At 42.1% G+C, this 20,059-nt stretch overlaps 1 protein-coding gene across 2 annotated transcripts in view; it reads right to left on the bottom strand.

The window, feature by feature from the left end:
• The window catches only part of GALNT2 (polypeptide N-acetylgalactosaminyltransferase 2), a 213,623-nt gene that overhangs the window by 59,841 nt on the left and 133,723 nt on the right, over positions 1-20,059 (bottom strand). For both annotated transcript variants that reach the window (XM_073627973.1, XM_073627974.1), the window contains one exon: positions 4,138-4,225. In XM_073627973.1, coding sequence (XP_073484074.1) covers positions 4,138-4,225 — 88 coding nt within the window. The remainder of the gene's footprint in view (positions 1-4,137; positions 4,226-20,059) is intronic.

Here is a 20,059-nt window from a genome sequence, read left to right on the forward strand (position 1 = left end):
TCAATGGATAAGGCTTTCAGACCCTTTATAATCTTATTTACAATCTTATCTGGACATCCTTTTCACATTCCCCTTTTAGAAAGGCCACTGAGGTATGTATATCCAAACTGGATTAAAAAAAAAAAAAAAAAAAAAAGGAAGAAGAAAAAATGGCAAAGAAAGGATAAGCAACACAAGGATATTGGTTTTCAACATTTATTAAAATTGCTGGATTCACTGTCTTAATTTGGAAATTTCATATTTTCATGCAACTCATAAAAAGGTATACTCAAAGCCAAACTTTACTCACTTTTTTGTGTTCCACTACTTTGGTTTCAGCAAATTGCCCAAAAAATTTTTTATGAGGAGGATTCTTTTTTCAGCACAGATGCAGCTATCTAAACTAATTGCATTTAAACACATTAAAGCCTTGTATGCTGGGTTGAACAAAAAAAAAAAAAACTGACTGCTCAGGTTAGAGCCACTGTACTAACAGTCTGATGTTAGTACAGTGATCTCTCCTGCTGTTCTATTGTGTTCTGACATGGGGACGCCCCCTGCAAGATTAAGACAATCTGGTCAGCAGACCTTTTTCATTCATGAGCCTTTGACAGAAGCTGGCTGAACGGACCGTACATGAAAAGGGTAGAATGTCAGCTGGTTTCTATTGAATGCCAGCTGACATTCGGCTCATGTGTACTAGACTTTAAGGCTCATTCACAGGGCCATGTTTATGCGCCCAGGAAGCATAAACATGGCCCTATGGAGGATATTTTACAAACTTGAAAAACTAAGTGAAAAATGAAAACCAACAGATTTTTTTTTTTAGAGAAATTTGGTTATTCACAGTTTTGCGAACGTTTGCTTTTCACAATTTTGCAAAAAGGCGCCATTAAAAATGTACAAATATATTTGTTTTTTGTATTTATATATTTGTATTAACTCAATACTGGTTAACCTTTTATATTTGGTAGGATTTTAGCAGAAATTGTAAAATTTGCTGTGTTTGTATCCGCTAATAATGATTTAAGTGTATTTTTAGTGAAAATATAGTTTTGATAAACTAATATTATGAGGCCCTAAAAATCAGCAGCATCTTCTTTTTATTCTACTTGTCATGTGCTTTTAGAAAATATATGGTTTAGGGGGTCTTTTGCAAACTCTGAAAGCTTTAAGAAAAAAAGAAAAAAAAAAAGGAAAAATTGCAAAGATGGTCCGGCCACCCGACTTTAAAAGTGGAATGCAGGGGGCCTGGCACTGGAAGGGTTAAACCTCTTAAGTCTCAAATGTATGACATAGAAACATTCTGTGGGATGGAGGTGTTTTGATTTTTCTTTATTTTTAACCAAAATACACTTTCAGAAAGTACAGTATATTAATTGGATTGACAACAGGGATCCATTTATTCAAGGATGTCAAAATTCAATATAGGAAAGAAAAATATAAAATTGCACCCAACCTGAAACACAAGTAAATGAACCTCCTTGCAGAGGTACAAACTGTTACCACTGGTTAGACCGTAACAATCTTCTGATGTTCTTAACTTTACTTTAGATTAATGTAGTCTACTGCATTACATCATTTTGGTCTGTTGAGGCTATGCATAAGCGGATTGCTGCATAGCTCAATTTCATGAACAGACTAGACAGAAAGTCGGCTTAGTGCAGCAAAATGCTTTTTTCCCTCCGCAACAGTCACCCTATTTAAAATTACCTTTAGATTAAGATAATTAAATAGGAATTTGTAAAGGCAATTAGAGCTATGAAATATATGTCCCTGCATGTTAGGCTGGCCATACATTAAAGGAAAATTTTACAATAAAATTTGTATAAATTTAACAAAATCATATAGTCATGGCCGAAATTGTTGGCACCCCAGAAATTTTTCCAGAAAATCAAGTATTTCTCACAGAAAAGTATTGCAGTAACATATGTTTTGCTATACACGTTTATTCCCTTTGTGCGTATTGGAACAAAACAAAAAAAAGCAAATTAGACATAATGTCACACAAAATTCCAAAAATGGGCTGGTCAAAATTCTTGGCACCCTTTCAAAATTGTGGATAAATAAGCTTGTTTCAAGCATGGGATGCTCCTTTAAACTCACCTGGGGCAAGTAACAGGTGTGGGCAATATAAAAATCACACCTGAAAGCAGATAAAAAGTAAAGTTCACTAATGCTGGCCATACACTATACAGAAAATCGGCCGAACCCATTTTCGAAAAACGAACGTTCGACCGTGACCGCAAACGATCGTGCCATCATATAATGTCCGATAATCTGTTCAGTGGACATGAATAAATAATTTTGTGTTCGTTTTTTTACATATACCTAGTGCAGGCAGTTCGGACGGGAAACACATTAACCTTGCAATTTATCGTACGTTCGGCAGAAATTTTCCAAACATGCCGTTCGTTTTTTTTCCACAAAAACGTCACAAACGATTATCGATTTGTACCCACTAACTTGCCGAAAAACGAACGAAGTGTCCATACGAACGATTTTTCGGCCGATTTCTCGTATAGTGTATGGCCAGCATTAGTCTTTGCATTGTGTGTCTGTGTGTGCCACACTAAGCATGGACAACAGAAAGAGGAGAAGAGAACTGTCAGAGGACTTGAATACCAAAATTGTGGAAAAATATCAACAATCTCAAGGTTACAAGTCCATCTCCAGAGATCTAGATTTGCCTTTGTCCACAGTGCGCAACATTATCAAGAAGTTTGAAACCCATGGCACTTTAGCTAATCTCTCTGGGCGTGGACGGAAGAGAAAAATTGATGAAAGGTTGCAACGCAGGATAGTCCGGATGGTGCAGCCCCAAACAAGTTCCAAAGAAATTCAAGCTGTCCTGCAGGCTCGGGGAGCATCAGCGTCAGCGCGAACTATCTGTCGACATTTAAATGAAATGAAACGCTATGGCAGGAGACCCAAGAGGACCCCACTGCTGACACAGACATAAAAAAGCAAGACTACAGTTTGCCAAAACATACTTGAGTAAGCCAAAATCCTTCTGGGAAAACATCTTGTGGACATATGAGACCAAGAATACAGTACCTACAGTGAAATATGGTGGAGGTTCAATGATGTTTTGGGGTAGTTTTGCTGTCTCTGGCACTGGGTGCCATGAATGTGTGCAAGGCATCATGAAATCTGAGGATTACCAAAGGATTTTGGGTCACACTGTAGAGCCCATTGTCAGAAAGCTGGGTTTGCGTCCGAGATCTTGGGTCTTCCAGCAGGACAATGACCCCAAACATACCTCAAAAAGCACCCAGAAATTAATGACAACAAAGCGCTGGAGAGTTCTAAAGTGGCCAGAAATTAGTCCAGACCTAAATCCCATTGAACACCTGTGGAGAGATCTTAAAATTGCTGTTGGGAAAAGGCACCCTTCCAATAAGAGAGACCTGGAGCAATTTGCAAAGGAAGAGTGGTCCAAAATTCCGGGTGAGAGGTGTAAGAAGCGATAGGAAGCGACTGATTTCAGTTATTTTTTCCAAAGGATGTGCAACCAAATATTAAGTTAAGGATGCCAAGAATTTTGACCAGCCCATTTTTCGAGTTTTGTGTGACATTATGTCCAATTTGCTTTTTTTCCACCCTTTTTTTGTTTTGTTCCAATACACACAAAGGGAATAAACATGTGTATAGCAATACTTTTCTATAAGAAATACTTGATTTTCTGGAAAAATTTCTGGGGTGCCAACAATTTTGACCATGACTGTAATAGGAGGTCATACCTAAACACTTAATATGCAATCAGGCAGGCCCTTGCACTACATAGTTGAAGGTAAATCTAAAGGAAATTAAATAAGAAAACTGTATAATGTATGGCCAGCCTGTGTTACTTGGTGATGGGTGCATACAATTAAGGGCATCGTATTTAAGGACTTCAGGTTCTGTGCAACAGACTCGCCGGCTGGCCATACACAGGTAGCATTTGATTCGTAAAAAGTCTGATTTTGGAACATTCCATTTTCGAATAGCTAATGGGGTCAAAAAGCTGATAATTTTCAACATGCTTCCTCTCAGTGCTCAATTCTCTGTTAACAATAAAGAACGCAGGGCGAGAAACTTTTCAAGCTTGGCTTTATCATAACTGCAAATATTTATAAGACCAAATTTGAAATCCCCAGTATTTAATATGCTACATACCTCCTTTTAAATCTGCCGATGCCCCAACATACTGGAAGTTGTCCATATTAATCACATCAATTATTGGGGATACAACTCTAGTTTTGTCCTGAGGAGTAAAAAAAAAACAAAAAAAATGAGTACAGACTAGAAATGTGGCATTTAGAAACATTCTGCATATAAGTAAATAAATAAATAAAACTTTACCATTAAAGTGGATGTAAACCCACTCTTATCCTTTCTAAACTACTGCTATAGTGGTTATCTATAAGGATATACATGCCTTCTGCATGTATCCTTACCTGTCAAATGTCTGCCCTCTGTCTGTTATGAGACGCAAAAAATTGCAGATTCTGTGGGTGGGTCTGTTGCCCGAAGCTTGGTGGGTGGAGTCGTGATGTCAGAAGAAATCACGATTCCATACACTTCCCTTGTCAACATGAATTTTCTCCTGTGTATTTCTTCCACTGAACTTCTGTTATGATCACTATCATCCAGTCAAAACCCAGAAAAGTCATCACATGACTTCAGCATGCCCAATCATGCTGAGGTGTGGAGCAACCAATCCTGGGAGAACAGAAGAAGAAAGGAGGAGGGGATCTGAAGTGCACAGATAAGGATGAGCTCCGGCGTGTTCGCACAGCCCATGTGCAGAGCCCGCCAGGAAGTGGGCGCTACGCTAATCACAGGCAGTGAGACATTGCCTGATCTCTGCAGCCGCGCACTGGGACAATGTCTCGCTGCCTGTGATTAGCGTAGCGCCGACTTCCTGGCGGGCTCTGCACGTGGGCTGTACGAACACGCCGGAGCTCATACTTATACACAGAATGTGTCTCTCAGGCTAGTGCATGAGATATGTAAATCACCTGCCACTCACAGCAAGGGGGAGAAATGGACTATTTCTCTGTCTTATCTTTTTTCAATGAGAAGAAAACGGACAGAGGACTGCTCAGAGCTGGAATAACTCTTCTTGGCAAGACTGGGCATAGGTGACATGAAATTCTACTATACAAAAGTGCAAGCCTTAATTAAAAAATTTTTTTTTGGAGGTTTACATCCACTTTAACCGCTTCCCGACCAACCGCCGCAGTTACACTGCGGCAGGTTGGCTCCCCTGCGCGAGCAGTCGTAGCTATACGTCAACTCACGGGGTCGGGATAGCAGGCGCACGCCCGCTGCACAGTGGGGGTGTTGATGCTCATGGCCGATGGTTGCGAAGACCGCCGGCCACGAGCGCTCGTGAGCAGGAGAGACAGAACAGGGACGAGTGTGTGTAAACACACACTTCCCGGGTCCCCTATCCTGATACTAGCCTGCTATGTCCCCCCGTATAACTCAGTTGTAATTAAGGAGGGCCTCGCCTTTATGACACAATACACTTCTGTCCCGGCAGTGTGGATGGGGGACTTTAATATGACCCGCATTCCCGCTCTGGACCGAATGGGCACACTGGACCCCCCACCCTGAGCCGCCGGCCCATACCAGACTACACCACATACTGACTGACTTCGCTCTTGTTGACACTTGGCGCCACAAACACCTGCACACTAAGGTCTTCTCGTGCCTCTCAGCCAGTCATAAAACGATGTCACAAATTGATTTCATTCTAATTTCAAAGATCCTAACACTTAAACTGGGAGATCTGGGCTTTGCACTGAGAATACTCTCGGATCATGCCCCCTATTGGATTACGATCCAGCTCCTGAAGGCCTCCCCTGCTCCTCCTTGGTGGCTAAACCCATTTTGGCTGACTGCTCTGCAGGACCAGGAAGACATCCCTACGGATTTACAATACTATTTTACAGCCAACAGGGACTCAGCCACGTACGACATGGTATGGGAGATGTTTAAGCTCCATGCCCGCTCCCTGATCTCCACACATATCAACAGACTTAAGCGATCATCAAAACTCATTGTCCAACAGGCTACAGAACACCTACAGATGCTGGAAGAGGCTTTCCACCGAGACCCCTCGCCCAGCACTGTCAACAATCTTAAGATTCAGACGAGACAGGTTTCCCAATTGCATCCTGAGAAAACCAAGCAACGTATCTTCATGCCAGGAAAAACACTGCTATGAATATTCGCCGTCTATTCATGAACATTCAGGGGTCCCATGATGAAGTCTGCTCGAGGGTCGTGGTGGCTCTAGATGCCGCCAAGGCCTTCGATTCCGTGGAGTGGAACTACCAGTGGGAGTGCCTCTCGGGATTTGGATTTGGCCCCAGCTTTATTTGCTGGGTTCCTATATCAATCCCCGAAGGCCAAGGTGTTTGTGAACGGCTGGCTCTGCGACCTATTCCCTATGGAGAGAGGGACCCGACAAGGCTGCCCCCTTTTCCCCATGCTGTATGCACTGGCTGTGGAGCCGTTGGCCATCATGATTCATTAAGACACCAGCATACAAGGCTTTAAGATAGGAAATCTGTAAGAAAAGATTGGGATGTATGCTGACGACACGCTCCTATACCTTAGCCTACTCGGGTCCCTCCCTTGTTGCAGCCCTCCACTCCATAGAATGTATTGGTAGCCACTCGGGCCTGAGTATTAACTGGTCTAAATCTCAGATCCTTCCGATTGACCATTTTCCCCCCTCACTCTCGTCCCCCCCTCTGACTCTCCCCAGGGTCTCTTTGATTAAGTACCTTGGAGTACAAGTTACCAGATAGCTCACAGACTACACACTCCTGAATATTTAACCCCTGTATACCCTAATCAAGACCAAGACACAAACTTGGGCCAGACTATCCCTGGGTGTTATGGGACGCATTTGTTTAGTCAAAATGATACTCCTCCCAAAGATACTCTATTTGATGTGGCATGCCCCCCTGTATATACCACAAAAATTTTTCAAAACCATTGAATCAATTCTAAATTCTTTATATGGGGTCACAGCAGACAAATTATCTTGGAGAATTCTGAAGAACCCAGTGACACTGGGAGGAGCTGCTCTTCCAGATTTTCAGGACTATTATCTTGCCTCCCAACTGTCCCACTTCTATCATTTTGACAAAAACGAGCTACCAATATACCCGCTACTACTCTGAACACCCTGATAACCCAGCCCATGCCCCAGTCCAGTCAGTCCTCAGTGCCCCATTGACCAGATGTCCCTCCCAACACAAAGCAGACATGTTGACACACCACCTGAGGGTATGGAAGACGGCATTACAAAAACTCGGGACCCCACAGGTTCACTCTCATACCCCTCTCTGACTCAATACACGCTTGCCTGAATTATTATCCATTTTAGGCCCCACGGTGTGGATACGTCAATGGATCTTGTACATACACCAGATCATGACGGCTATGGGAATTAAAACATTCCAAAACGCCAAAGGATGAATTCTCCCTTCCCAATTACCTTCTTTTCAGGTATTTACAACTAATGAAGTCAAACTCCAGCTAACACTTTTTAAGCAGCTATGACAAACAGTTTCGTTCCTTAAACTGCTATATCTGCAGGGCATCTTGTTCTGCTGAAAACAGTTACTGGCAGTATTACCAGGTGAAAATAAAAGGAAAGAAAGCACAACAGATAGCTAAAAAAACAAATACAGCAATTGCATCTAAGATTTGGTAAGCTGCAGTATAATAAAATGTTTACTGCTTTAACCACTTAACGACCACCCGTTGCAGGTATACTGCGGCAGGGCGGCTCTATTAGGCGAAATGCCGTACCAGTACAGCGATTTGTGTAATAGATACAGTGGGCGCGCTCATGCAGCACCAATGCACGTGGCCGGCGGCCGCATTGTCTGCCAGCCACCCGCGATCACTCCACAGAGGTGCAGAACAGGGATCTGCTAAAGTACACAAGGCAGATCCCCATTTTGACAGGGGAGTAGAGAGATAGTCTGTTCCTAGTGATCAGGAACAGCGATCTCTCTGTACTCCCAGTCAGTCCACTCCCCCCCCCCCCCCCCCAGTTAAAAAGCACCTCCCTAGGACAACCCTCTGATCGTCCCTAGCGTTAACCCCTTCCCTGCCAGTGTCATTTATACAGTAATCAGTGCATTTTTATAGCACTGATGTAATAATGTCACTGGCCCCAAAAAATTGTCAAAGGTGTCCGATCCGTCTGCCGCAATGCCGTAGTCCCCCTAAAAATTTCAGATCACCGCCATTATAAGTAAAAAAAAAAAAAAAAAAAAATAATATGAATAATAAAAATGCCATAAATCTATCCCCTAATTTTAGATGCTACAACTTTTGCATAAACCAATCAATATACGCTTATTACTATTTTTTTACCAAAAATATGTAGAAGAATACATATTTGTCCTAAACGGATGAAGAAATTAGTTTTTTACTTTATTGGATATTTATTATAGCAAAAAGTAAAAAATATTTTTTTTAAATTGTTGGTCTTTTTTGTTTATAGCGCAAAAGATAAAAAAAACGCAGAGGTAATCAAATACCACCAAAAGAAAGCTCTATTTGTGGGGAAAAAAATTATATCAATTTTGTTTGGGTACGTCGCACAACTGTCATTTAAAGCGGCGCAGTGCTGTATTGTAAAAATGGCCTGGTCATTAAGGGGGTAAATCCTTCCGGGGCTAAAGTGGTTAAGTCAAAATACAAAAACTACATCTCTGGCCAAAAAGAATTTTTTAGCAAAATAGACATTAGCCAGATTTTTCCAACACAACACAGAGCTATGGAGGGAAAGGTATTTAAAAAATGTGCACAATGCATACATCCTGCATTATGAGACACAGCAAAATGTAGGAAAACACACCCAGGTAATTGGTAATAAGCTGTAGCCTGTAAAGGTGCATTGGGAATATTCTGACAGGTTGAATCGTTAGACTGGGAAAAAAAAATTCTCTTTTAAAGTGCGATATCTTCTTTCCCGATGGGAAATCAAATCCAATAAACAGCTTCACCTCCCAGAGAACAAATTGAGATAAAAAAAGTAAATTCTATTATCGGATGGATGACCTCTGTAACAGATATATAATGAGGAAGTGTAGGTTCTTAAAATATATAGTATCTAAACCCAAGAAAAAAAATGTAGTATACTGCAGTTTAACAGCCCTTAATCATGCTAGCTTCATTCGTTCTTTTTTCATCAGGCTAGGTATATTTTGTAAAAATAAAGTGATTGTAAAGTTACTAATCACAAATCCTGGAATCCCCTCTATTACAGAAGGACTACACAGTATATATCTGTGCTTAAAAAAATTATGCAACAAAATATCTTATTTCATAGCGCCACTGTGCACTCACGTGACCTCCCGGCACTCTTCTTCCACAATCTGAGGACTATAGTGGGAGGGGCTGAGATTCCCAATTGACGTCAAGCGGGAGGAGAGCAGCAGGAGGTCACGTGAGCGCACAGCGGCGCTCTGAAATTAGGTATTTCACTGCATAATTTTTAAAACATGGGAGGGGAGGGGCAGGGAGGAGATTGCTCACACACAGACTTCGGAGGGGACAGGCAGGGAGGGAAGGGGAGAGTAGTGGGCTGACGGATGCACGTAAACTGACCACGGAATCATGGATCAGCAGCCATGATTACCATGGTCAGCACACTAAGGAAGGCACAGGAACAGGCAGGATCAACCACGTATTTTACAGCATTGAGAGGGACAGATGATATTGCACATGCACTATGCTGTATATCCTGCTTTAAAGGAACAGGGTCTTTTTTCATTTTTTTATCTTAGGGTTACAACCACTTCAGCTCCAGAAGGTTTTACCCCCTTCATGACCAGACCATTTTTTGCTATTCAGCACTGCCTTATTTCAACTGGTAATTGTGTGGTCATGCAACACTGTACACAAATGAAATTTATTTCATTTGTTTCACAAAAATAGTGCTTTCATTTGGTGGTATTTGCTCACTATTGGGTTTTTTATTTTTTGTGCTATAAAGAAATACAACATTTTTTACTTTCCACTATAAAACACATCCAATTTCCAGTTTTCCTCGGATTTTGAAGTTTCGCAGCAGATAAATTTAACACTTCTGCCTCTGAGACCATGAGTAGATTCAGCTCCTACCCCCCCCCCCCTTCTCCTCTTCTACTTGGTTTTCAGCTATTCTTTATTTTCCACCTGGCTTCTCCTAAATCTGGTGCTCTGGAACATACGGTTAGGCTTCTCTTACCAAATGTAGCACCGCTATACGTTCATGTTATTTTAATTGTAATCTAACACATTATAATAGAGGGCTATGGAGATAATTTTGTGTACAGATGATCTGTTAACCTTGACATGTCTGGCTTTATATTACTGTGATCTTTATGTATACATATACATCTGCTGGAAGTAGACGTACTGTCACGTTTATGCTCTGTACAGTTTAAAATTAATAAACAGATTCAACATAAAACAACCAATAAAAGTAATTTAAAAATGAAATTTTGTCATAAATGTAGGCCAAAATGTATACTGCTTTGGTAAAAAAAATATCCCAATAAGTGTTTATTAATTGGTTTGCATGAACATTATAGTGTCTACAAACAATGGTATATATACACTGAAATGTCTTTTTATTACTAGTAATGACAGCAATCAGCGACTTATAGTGGGACTGTGATAGTGCAGAGGGCAATCTGACACAGACACTGGAGAGAAACTGATCAACTGCCACTGACCTCACCAGTAACACTAATACAGTGATCGGTGATAAAATTATACACAATCACTGTACTAATGACACTGGCTGGGAAGGGGTTAACATTTAGGGGCAATCAAAGGTTTACCAGTGTGCCTAAAAATGCTGTGCAAGGTTTTCTATAAGCAAGGTGCCGGTTTTTACTCCCTGCTTTGCAGAGAGAAGAAAATTGTCACACTGCCGCTGAGAGAAGAGAGCTCTATGTTTACCTACACAGAGCTCTCTTCTGTCATTCACGCAGCCATAAATTATTGGCCGGGAACCACTGATCGGCTGGGCTGCAGCGAATGGCAGCAAAGCCAGGGGCGGCAGACATGCGCCCCCTATACGTAAGAAGCGTATCACGTACATGTAAAATTTCAAAGAATATTACCACATCCAGGATAGTATTTGTGGTGCATTGACTCATCTGAAGGCCTAGCTATGATCATCCTGTGTCAACAAGCTTTTGTTTGCTTCAAGCGGATTGTGCATTCCTATACAAATTTATGGGAATGCAAAAAAAAAACTTCAAACAGGTCAAATGCAAGTCAGAAGTAAAACAACTGCAGGTCAAATGCATCTGTTAAGGAATTCTTTTTTTTTTTTTTTTTGCCACTTCAGTCGACCTTTTCGAGGGGCTTAAATCAACTTTACAGTTCATTTTTCTTAAATCGCCCTCTATTGTCTCATCATTGTGACATTTTGCCATATCAAAAATAGTAAAGACTTAAAATAACATATCTATTTTGTAATACGTCCCGTGTATGGGTAGTCAGGCTTAATTTCGGGGTACTGTACTCCCTTTATATTATGATTACTTAATATTTGTAATTACAAACATATGTGATATGATTCTGCACTGTAATCCCCACCCCATCCCCCCTCCCTCTCCCTTCCAGCCCCCCGCCCTCCCCAACCTCTTCTCACCAGGGTCTATTCTTCTTCTACTCTCTTTCTTTAGTCTAAGGCTTTCAGTTCCTTTGTGTAGCTCCAAGTTTTTTTGAATTTTTCCCAACACTCCCACTTGTCTACATTGACACAACTAATTTCGTCTACCTTATTCGCCATATTCTCCATGTTATATATTTCCTCTACCGCGTCTATCCACTCCCAAGTCTCTGGACTCTCGCTCCTCTGCCAACTCTTCGGTATCGTTCTTTTTGCAGCATTCAAGAGCTGCGGGACCAATGTCTGCTTATATTTGTTTAAGTCTCCTTCTCCCCCATGGAACAAGACCACCCAGGGATCTGCTACTACTTCTATTTCCGTGATCTTTTTAATAAGAGCAAGTATCTTCCTCCAGTAGTTTTTTTATTTTGGGGCAGCTCCACCAGAGGTGCCCCATTGTTCCTTTTTCTTGGCAACCTCGACAACAATATGCCGACCCCATCTGAAATTTACTTGTTATCTCTGGTGTTAAATAACTTCTACTGATACATTTGTAGTTCATTTCTGCCGTTCGAACGTCTAATGCTGAGTTGGCTATCATTTTCAACATTCTTCTAATGGTGTTATTGTCCTTTTTTGTGCCCAATTCCCTCTCCCATTTACCCATGAATGGCGGTATCTCCAATTTTTCTGACGTCATCAAAATTTTGTAGACTTGAGACTATATTTCTTGAGTCGTCCATGTCACACAGCCTTTCAAGGTCTGTGAGTTTTTCCCCGGATCTAATAGGATGTGGTAATTTATTCTCAAAGTGACACAGTTGGAGATATCGCCACTCATCTAATCCCCGCCTCTCCCTCCCTTGTCTAAGCTGCTGAAGTGGCCTAATTTTGCCTTCTTTAATAACTTCTCTTAGTTGTGTATTGCCCCATAGTGCTTCTTTTCCTCCTATAGTTTCTGTTCCCGGTGCAAAAAAATTATCTATTAATGTGATTAGCGGTGAATTATATTCCCCATTGACTTTCTTGTATATCCCATCCCAAATTTTAAGGGCATTTCGTGTTAATACATGTGTGCTTTTATCTAAAATTCTAAGATGTGGAGGTCGTGCTTTACTAAAACTTTCCTCAATTTTAACCCATTTTTTTTCCATTTTCCCTCTTAGACCATTCTACTATTCTTGACAGTACTACAGCTTTATAGTAGATCTGGACATCTGGCACAGCCAGGCCACCATTTGTTTTCTTTTGTTTTAGGGTTTGGAAGGGGACTCTCTGTCTTTTATTTTTCCATATAAAGGTCATTATTATTTTTTTTAACATCCTTAATATAAGGGGAGTGGTATAGGTACCATCTGGAAACAATACACGATTTTAGGTAAAAGGATCATTTTGATAACATTAATACGCCCTATCCATGAAAGGGCCTTACCGGCGAATCTTTTACAGTCCGTTCTGACAGTGTCAAGTAGGGGCATATAATTAATTGTATATATCTTCTCGATTGAGTTTATTAATTTGATCCCCAGATACCTTAGTTCCTTGGTCCATTTAAAACTAAACTCTTTTTTTCAGGGTCTCTGCTTCTATCTTATTAAGGTTTATATTTAATATTTCTGATTTTGCCATGTTTATTTGGAAGTTTGATACCTCCCCATATTTCCTCAGAGCTTTAACTAAATTGGGCATAGTGGAAACCGGATCCATTAAAAAGAATAGCACATCGTCCGCAAATGCTGCGATTTTGTGTTCTTCATCTCCTACCTTACCTCTTATCCGGGGGGCTCTACGTATTGCGGCCAGGAGGGGTTCCATGGTCAGAACAAAGAGCAACGGGGACAGGGGGCACCCCTGCCTCGTGCCATTTTCCATCTCGAATGGTTGTGAAGTTATACCATTCACTTTTGTTACGGCAATTGGACGATGGTACAAGGTTTTGATCCTGCGGATCATTTTAGATCCTATTCCCATGGTCTCCAGAGTTTGTGTCATGAACCCCCAGTCTACCCTGTCGAAAGCCTTTTCGGCGTCGATTGACAGGAGTAGTCCTGGGGGCCCATTCTCCTTTATTTTTTGCATCAGGAGGAGTGCCCTGACCCCGTTGTCCCTCCCCTCCCTTTTAGGTACGAACCCCACCTGGTCTGGGTTAACCAGAAAGTTCATTGATTCCTTCAATCTTTCTGCCAAGACCTTTGCATATAGTTTTGTATCGGTGTTGAGCAAAGAGATGGGGCGATAGCTTGAGCATAATGTTTTCGCTTTACCTTCTTTAGGTATAATTGTAATAGAGGCCTTTAAGGCCTCCCTTCCCATCTCAAAGCTATCTCCCAGCCCATTCATGTAATGACAGAGCCTAGGGACTAATATTTATTTGAATGTTTTATAGTAGGACAAAGTGAGCCCATCCGGGCCAGGGCTTTTCCCGGAGGCCATTCCACCTAATGCTTTTCTTATTTCCTCTTCCGAAATGGGCATTTCCAAGAGTTCTCTGTTCACCTCTGATCTTAGGAAGCGCAGCCTTCTTTAAATAGTTATTGTTCCTTATTCTACTATTTTTTAGATAGATCTTTTGTTTAGAGACCGAGTACAGCTCTGGTTGTATTTCTTAAAGGTGTCTGCTATCTTCCTGGATGAGTATTCCATGTGGCCCTCTTTAGTCTGTATTCTTTCGATAAAGTTCCTAGCTTTCTTCTTCTGTAACTTTTTTTGCTAAGTGTTTGCTTGGTTTATTTCCCCACCGATATCTTTCCCACTTTCTTACTGTATGTTACTCTAGACTCTTGTTCCATTGCAGTCTTCAACTCTGATCTTTTGATAACCATCTGTTGGTGAAGCTCCCTAGAGGATTGGCCCGATTGTTTTTTGTGTTTCTGTTCTAATCCAGCTAAATCTACTATTCGTTTTTGAATTTTCTCGCGTCTATCTTTTTTCCTTCTTGCCCCCATTTCTATTAGAACCCCTCGTATAAAGGCTTTATGGGCCTCCCACAGGGTGGCTCCTGATACTTCTCCATTATCATTTAACGCGAAATAATTCTCCAACTCCTTTCTGATTCTATTGATCCCCTCGTCCTCGCTAATCAGTTCTTCGTTTAAAACGCCACTGTCCCATCCCGCTCGGGCTTCCACCTGTTCTTATTTCCAAGGTCATTGGTGCATGGTCAGAGTAGGTTATATTTCCTATCCTGGACTCCACTACATTATCTATCTCTCTGTGTTCCACTAGTCCACAATCTATCCTGGAGTATGACCCGTGCACAGGGGAATAGAACGTAAAATCCCTTTTCCCTAGATGTTGAACTCTCCATATGTCCACCAACTGGTAGATGGGAAGTTTTTGTTTTACCTCCTTTAATTGTGCGCTTCCTTTCCCCTGTGCTCGGGCCGAACTGTCCAGTTCCGGAGCCATACAGAAATTGAGATCTCCCATTATTATCAAATGCCCTTTCCGGAAATCCATCATTTTCCCCAGGATATTTACCAAGTATTTCATCGGGTTTGTATTTGGTGCATAGATGTTTGCTAGTGTATATTCCTCTTCGTTCAATCTACCTTTGAGTAATAGATATCTACCTTCTGGATCTACCATTCTATCCTCCAGAACGAACCTTATTTTTTTGCGAATCCGATAACTACCCCCCGTGTTCTACTTGAGATCTTATCTCCATATTTAGGCCTTTGACATTATGTGTTGTGAATTTTATTGTGTTCAGAGCCATTTTTCTATTCACCTAAAAAAGCCCTTTACCTTAGACCTTGGCGAGATTTCACGCTTTCTTGGTATAGAGGTTGAGGAGGGCCCCCTTCCTCCCTCCCCCATCCCACCCTCCCCCCCTTACCACCCCCCCTCTTCTCCATCCCCCCCCCAACCCCCCCTCCCCGCTCCCCAGCCCCCCCCGTTGGTCACTTCCTGACCCATAGACCAGTAAAGGTCACCACTATCGCAACCCTCCACAGGTCTCCACCTCCAAAGGTGGAGCTTTTGATATGTCTGCCCTCCGGCCTACGATGCTTTGGTAGCCGGGAAAGCTCGCGTTCTCCCAGCGGCCCTTATATCTCCACTATTTTTTTCAGATGATATTTATCTCTTCCTATCCCTCCCATCTCCCTCCACCCACAAAACCCCCGTTTACTCCCACATTTATCTTAGGCTATTCCCACCCCTAATTCAATCCACCGTTCGTTAGACCAGTCCAGCTGCGGGGGCACCTGCAGGCCCAGTTTCTCACAGAATTCCTCTAGTTCTCCCGGAAAGCTTAGTCTTGCTGTTCTACCGTCTCTGCTTCCTATGAGGCAGGCCGGAAACCCCCATGAATATTTTATATTTTGATTTATCATTTGTTCCAATAGAGGTTTCAGGTGGCGTCTTCTTGCCAGTGTGTCTTTGGCAAGGTCTGCATATACTAGGATTCTTGCCTCTTCATATTGGAGTGGGGTTTGCCCTCTCAGTTTCACCCATATTTTTTTCCTTGTCTTCACAGAATCTAAACCTCACTATAATATCGCGGCTTCTTTCAGATCGTCTAGTGTCAAACCTTCCAACCCGGTGCACCCGCTCGATTTTAGGGAAGTCACCTCCTCCCAAGTCCAGTAGGGGGCTAAAGATTTCTGCTACAGTCCCTCTCAAATCCTCTCCCCTCTTTTCCGGGACCCCCCGGATTCTCAGGTTTTGTCTGCGGTCTCTATTTTCCTGATTTTGTTGGGTTATTTTGATTTGTTCTTTTAATTCGAGGATTTCCCGCTCTTGTTTGTCCATTTTATCTTCAGCCTCCTCGACTCTAGTCAATAGGTTGCCTAAATCTGTCCTAAGCAGACCAATCTCCATTTTAATTGAGGTTTCAAGTGCTTTAAACATTTCTGCAATTTCATTTTTTGAGGGGGGTTGTGGCTCCTGTCTGTGCTCATCTATTCGATAGTTCAAGAGTATTTTTAAGCTGATAAATCGTCTCTTGACTGGTCAGGAGTCTGATCACCCCTTCCATTAGACCCCTTCTTTTTGTCTGTCATGGCTGTAATTTGGGTCTCCTGATGGGCACTCCCCGGGCTCACCCCCTTTGCCAAATATTGCTTAATGGTGCTTCCAGCTGCGCTTCCTGACAGATTATCCTTTGGTGTCTTCGGTAGGCCCCCCTTCCCAGCTTTAGATGTATTTCTGCTCATACTGTTTTCTCTTTATCCAGGTATTTATAGATTCTAGGCACTGTGGCTTAGCGGTGATTATAATATATGCTGTTCTTAATATTTCCTGTTCTTGATAGGTCTGGAGTTCTCAATACATCCAATGCTATTATAGTGAGGGCAAATCTCTACTGTCACACCTCCCTTAATCCTTCCTAAGACCAACCCACGTTAATTGAGAATACCGTATTATTCAGGTGCGTGGCGGGAGTGTCTCAGGTAGTGCAATGGTGTAACTTTGGTAGAGTTAGGGGTGTTGTACCCCTGTATGTTTATCAATGTACCTAGGTACCCATAGGTCATTTCAGAGGAGTTCAAGGTTACCGTGGTAATACGATTAATAGTCGATCTTGTAAAGGCGTTAACAATATGATTTATTGCCCAGAGCCTACCACCAGGTTTTTGCAGGTTTAATATCCAGACAACACTAGTAAAATTACTAATGATTTACGTTGACACATTTGACCATATGTGATATACTCAGTGTCTCCGTCTCTCTGCCCCCGGATGATGCCTGTGTGTTATAGTTATAGTAGGTGAATTAGAAGCTTCAGGTGTTACAATCAGTTACTTATGTCGACATTGGTAAAATTTACCCTGATTTGTCATGCCTGGTACAAATGTCCGTGTCTTATACTCCGGGCAGTTCACGCATAACAATATAGTGGTGATGGGGGTGAATGGCCGAGATTTTACCTTTATATGTTTAGCCATCTAACTATTGCCCAGCGTCCCTTTCCATATACTATACAAACATAATAGCGGGCAGATATTACCAGTATTGGCCGTTATTGAATATACAGTTCTTCACCATAAACACAGTATCCCACGGGTCTTCCCCCGGTTATTTACCAACATATAAAAGATTACGACCGGTGGTTAAGGTGCTTCCTAAAGTAGCATTGATTTCACTCTAGTGTTTGTTGAAGGTAATATAAACGTTTGAATAAAAGGCCAATAATCCTGTTACCCGGTGTTCCGTCTCCCTGACTTGAAGATAAGGCGGGTGCTACAATAGTCCGGCTTGCTTCACTGATGTCTAATCACCAACAATCTTCCTGTTACTGGTAGATTTATAAATGCTCTTACCTTCCAGGCTGACTAGCCTAATAAAATTCTTACCCACCGAGCTGCATTCTGGTGTGGTTGTTAATTGTTTTCTGTGCTCGTTCGCTATTGCAGGATCTGCCGAGAGTATTTAGCCGCTCCGTGTAAACGGTACCCGATAGAGAAGAAGGGGGGCAGGGTGGACGGGGTCCCGGTGGGAAAAACCCGGATCGTCACCACATCAGCAGTCCTCACATTGGTCCCGATTCTTGCCGGATACTTTGGCTATAGCATTTGTTCACCCGGCTCTATGTTGTCTCCTCGTTCCTCGCGGCCGCCCCGTCCCTTCACGCTGCTATGGGAGAGAAGCCGCCAGGGCGCCAGCACGCAGACACATCTCCAGCTCCTGCCTTCCCGTCTGACGTCATGACAACGCCCCTCCTACTGTTAAGGAATTCTAAATCATCTCAGAATGGTCTCAAACTAATGTCAAACTGATGCCATTGACTCAAACTATGTCAACTGAAGGCCCAAATCTGAAAGCACCACAGTGACCATTAACACTATCACTACACATGTCACAAACAGACGCCAAGTAGTATTTATCAGTTATCAAAGGCAATCTGAAAAATAAGCCAGGATTGGTAATGCTATTAATAAAATCATGTAACAGGATCATCTACGCAAATCTTCTAATCTTCTCTAGTACAGCTGGCTGCCAGAGACAATTAACATTAAATGAATACTTGGAGCATGGCTGAAAGAAACTAGTTTATGATGTACACACATAAGCTGTAGAAAAAAAAAAAAAAAAAAAAAAACAGACACATTTTCTTTAGAAAGTGATTTTCAAGCTCTAATTACTTGTGTTCCCCATGCAGGGCCGTGTTTTGCCAGCACGGGGGTGCACAGGTGTTGCATGCATCCCTGTGCCACCAGTCTCATGTATATCAATTGGGACACGCAGCTATACAGACACAGATGCTGTGTCCCAATGTTATGTCCGTGCAGGTGTGTGGCCCCGAACAAAACCAGGGTGAGTTTGGGGACACTTTCCCGCACCAATGTCACATTGGGACATAGTGGCTGTGTTCGTGCAGCCTCGTGTACCAATAAACGTGTATGCAGGGACGTGGGGTCTGTGGCTGGTGAGGCACTGGCTAGTATCAGAGCCAGATACACACAGATTACATACGCCGCGATCGTTAGAGCGAGAGCAATAATTCTAGCACTATACCTCCTCAGTAAACCCTAAACACGTAACCTGTAAAAAAAAAAAAATTGTAAAGCATCGCCTATGGAGATTTTTAAGTTCTGAAGTTTGGCGCCATTCCACAAGTGTGCGCAATTTCAAAGCATGACATGTTAGGTATCTACAGTCAGGTCCATAAATATTGGGACATCGACACAATTCTAATCTTTTTGGCTCTATTCACCACAATGGATTTGAAATGAAACAAACAAAATGCGCTTTAACTGCAGACTTTCAGCTTTAATTTGAGGGTATTTACATCCAAATCAGGTGAACGGTGTAGGAATTACAATAGTTTGTATATGTGCCTCCCACTTTTTAAGGGACCTAAAGTAAAGGGACAGATTAACAATCATCCATCAAACTTTCACTTTTTAATACTTGGTTGCAAGTCCTTTGCAGTCAATTACAGTCTGAAGTCTGGAACGCATAGACATCACCAGACGCTGGATTTCATCCCTGGTGATGCTCTGCCAGGCCTCTACTGCAACTGTCTTCAGTTCCTGCTTGTTCTTGGGGCATTTTCCCTTCAGTTTTGTCTTCAGCAAGTGAAATGCATGCTCAAATTGGATTCAGGTCAGGTGATGGACTTGACCATTGCATAACATTCCACTTTTTTCCCTTAAAAAACTCTTTGGTTACTTTCGCAGTATGCTTCGGGTCATTGTCCATCTGCACTGTGAAGCGCCGTCCAATGAGTTCTGAAGCATTTTGCTGAATATGAGCAGATAATACTGTCCAAAACACTTCAGAATTCATCCTACTGCTTTTGTCAGCAGTCACAACAATAAATACAAGAGAACCAGTTCCATTGGCAGCCATACATGCCCACGCCATGACACTACCACCACCATGCTTCACTGATGAGGTGGTATGCTTTGGATCATGAGCAGTTCCTTTCCTTCTCCATACTCTTCTCTTCCCATCACTCTGGTACAAGTTGATCTTGGTCTCATCTGTCCATAGGATGTT

Source organism: Aquarana catesbeiana, linkage group LG04 (assembly GCF_042186555.1).
Source record: "Aquarana catesbeiana isolate 2022-GZ linkage group LG04, ASM4218655v1, whole genome shotgun sequence".
Classification (NCBI taxonomy): Eukaryota; Metazoa; Chordata; class Amphibia; order Anura; family Ranidae; genus Aquarana; species Aquarana catesbeiana.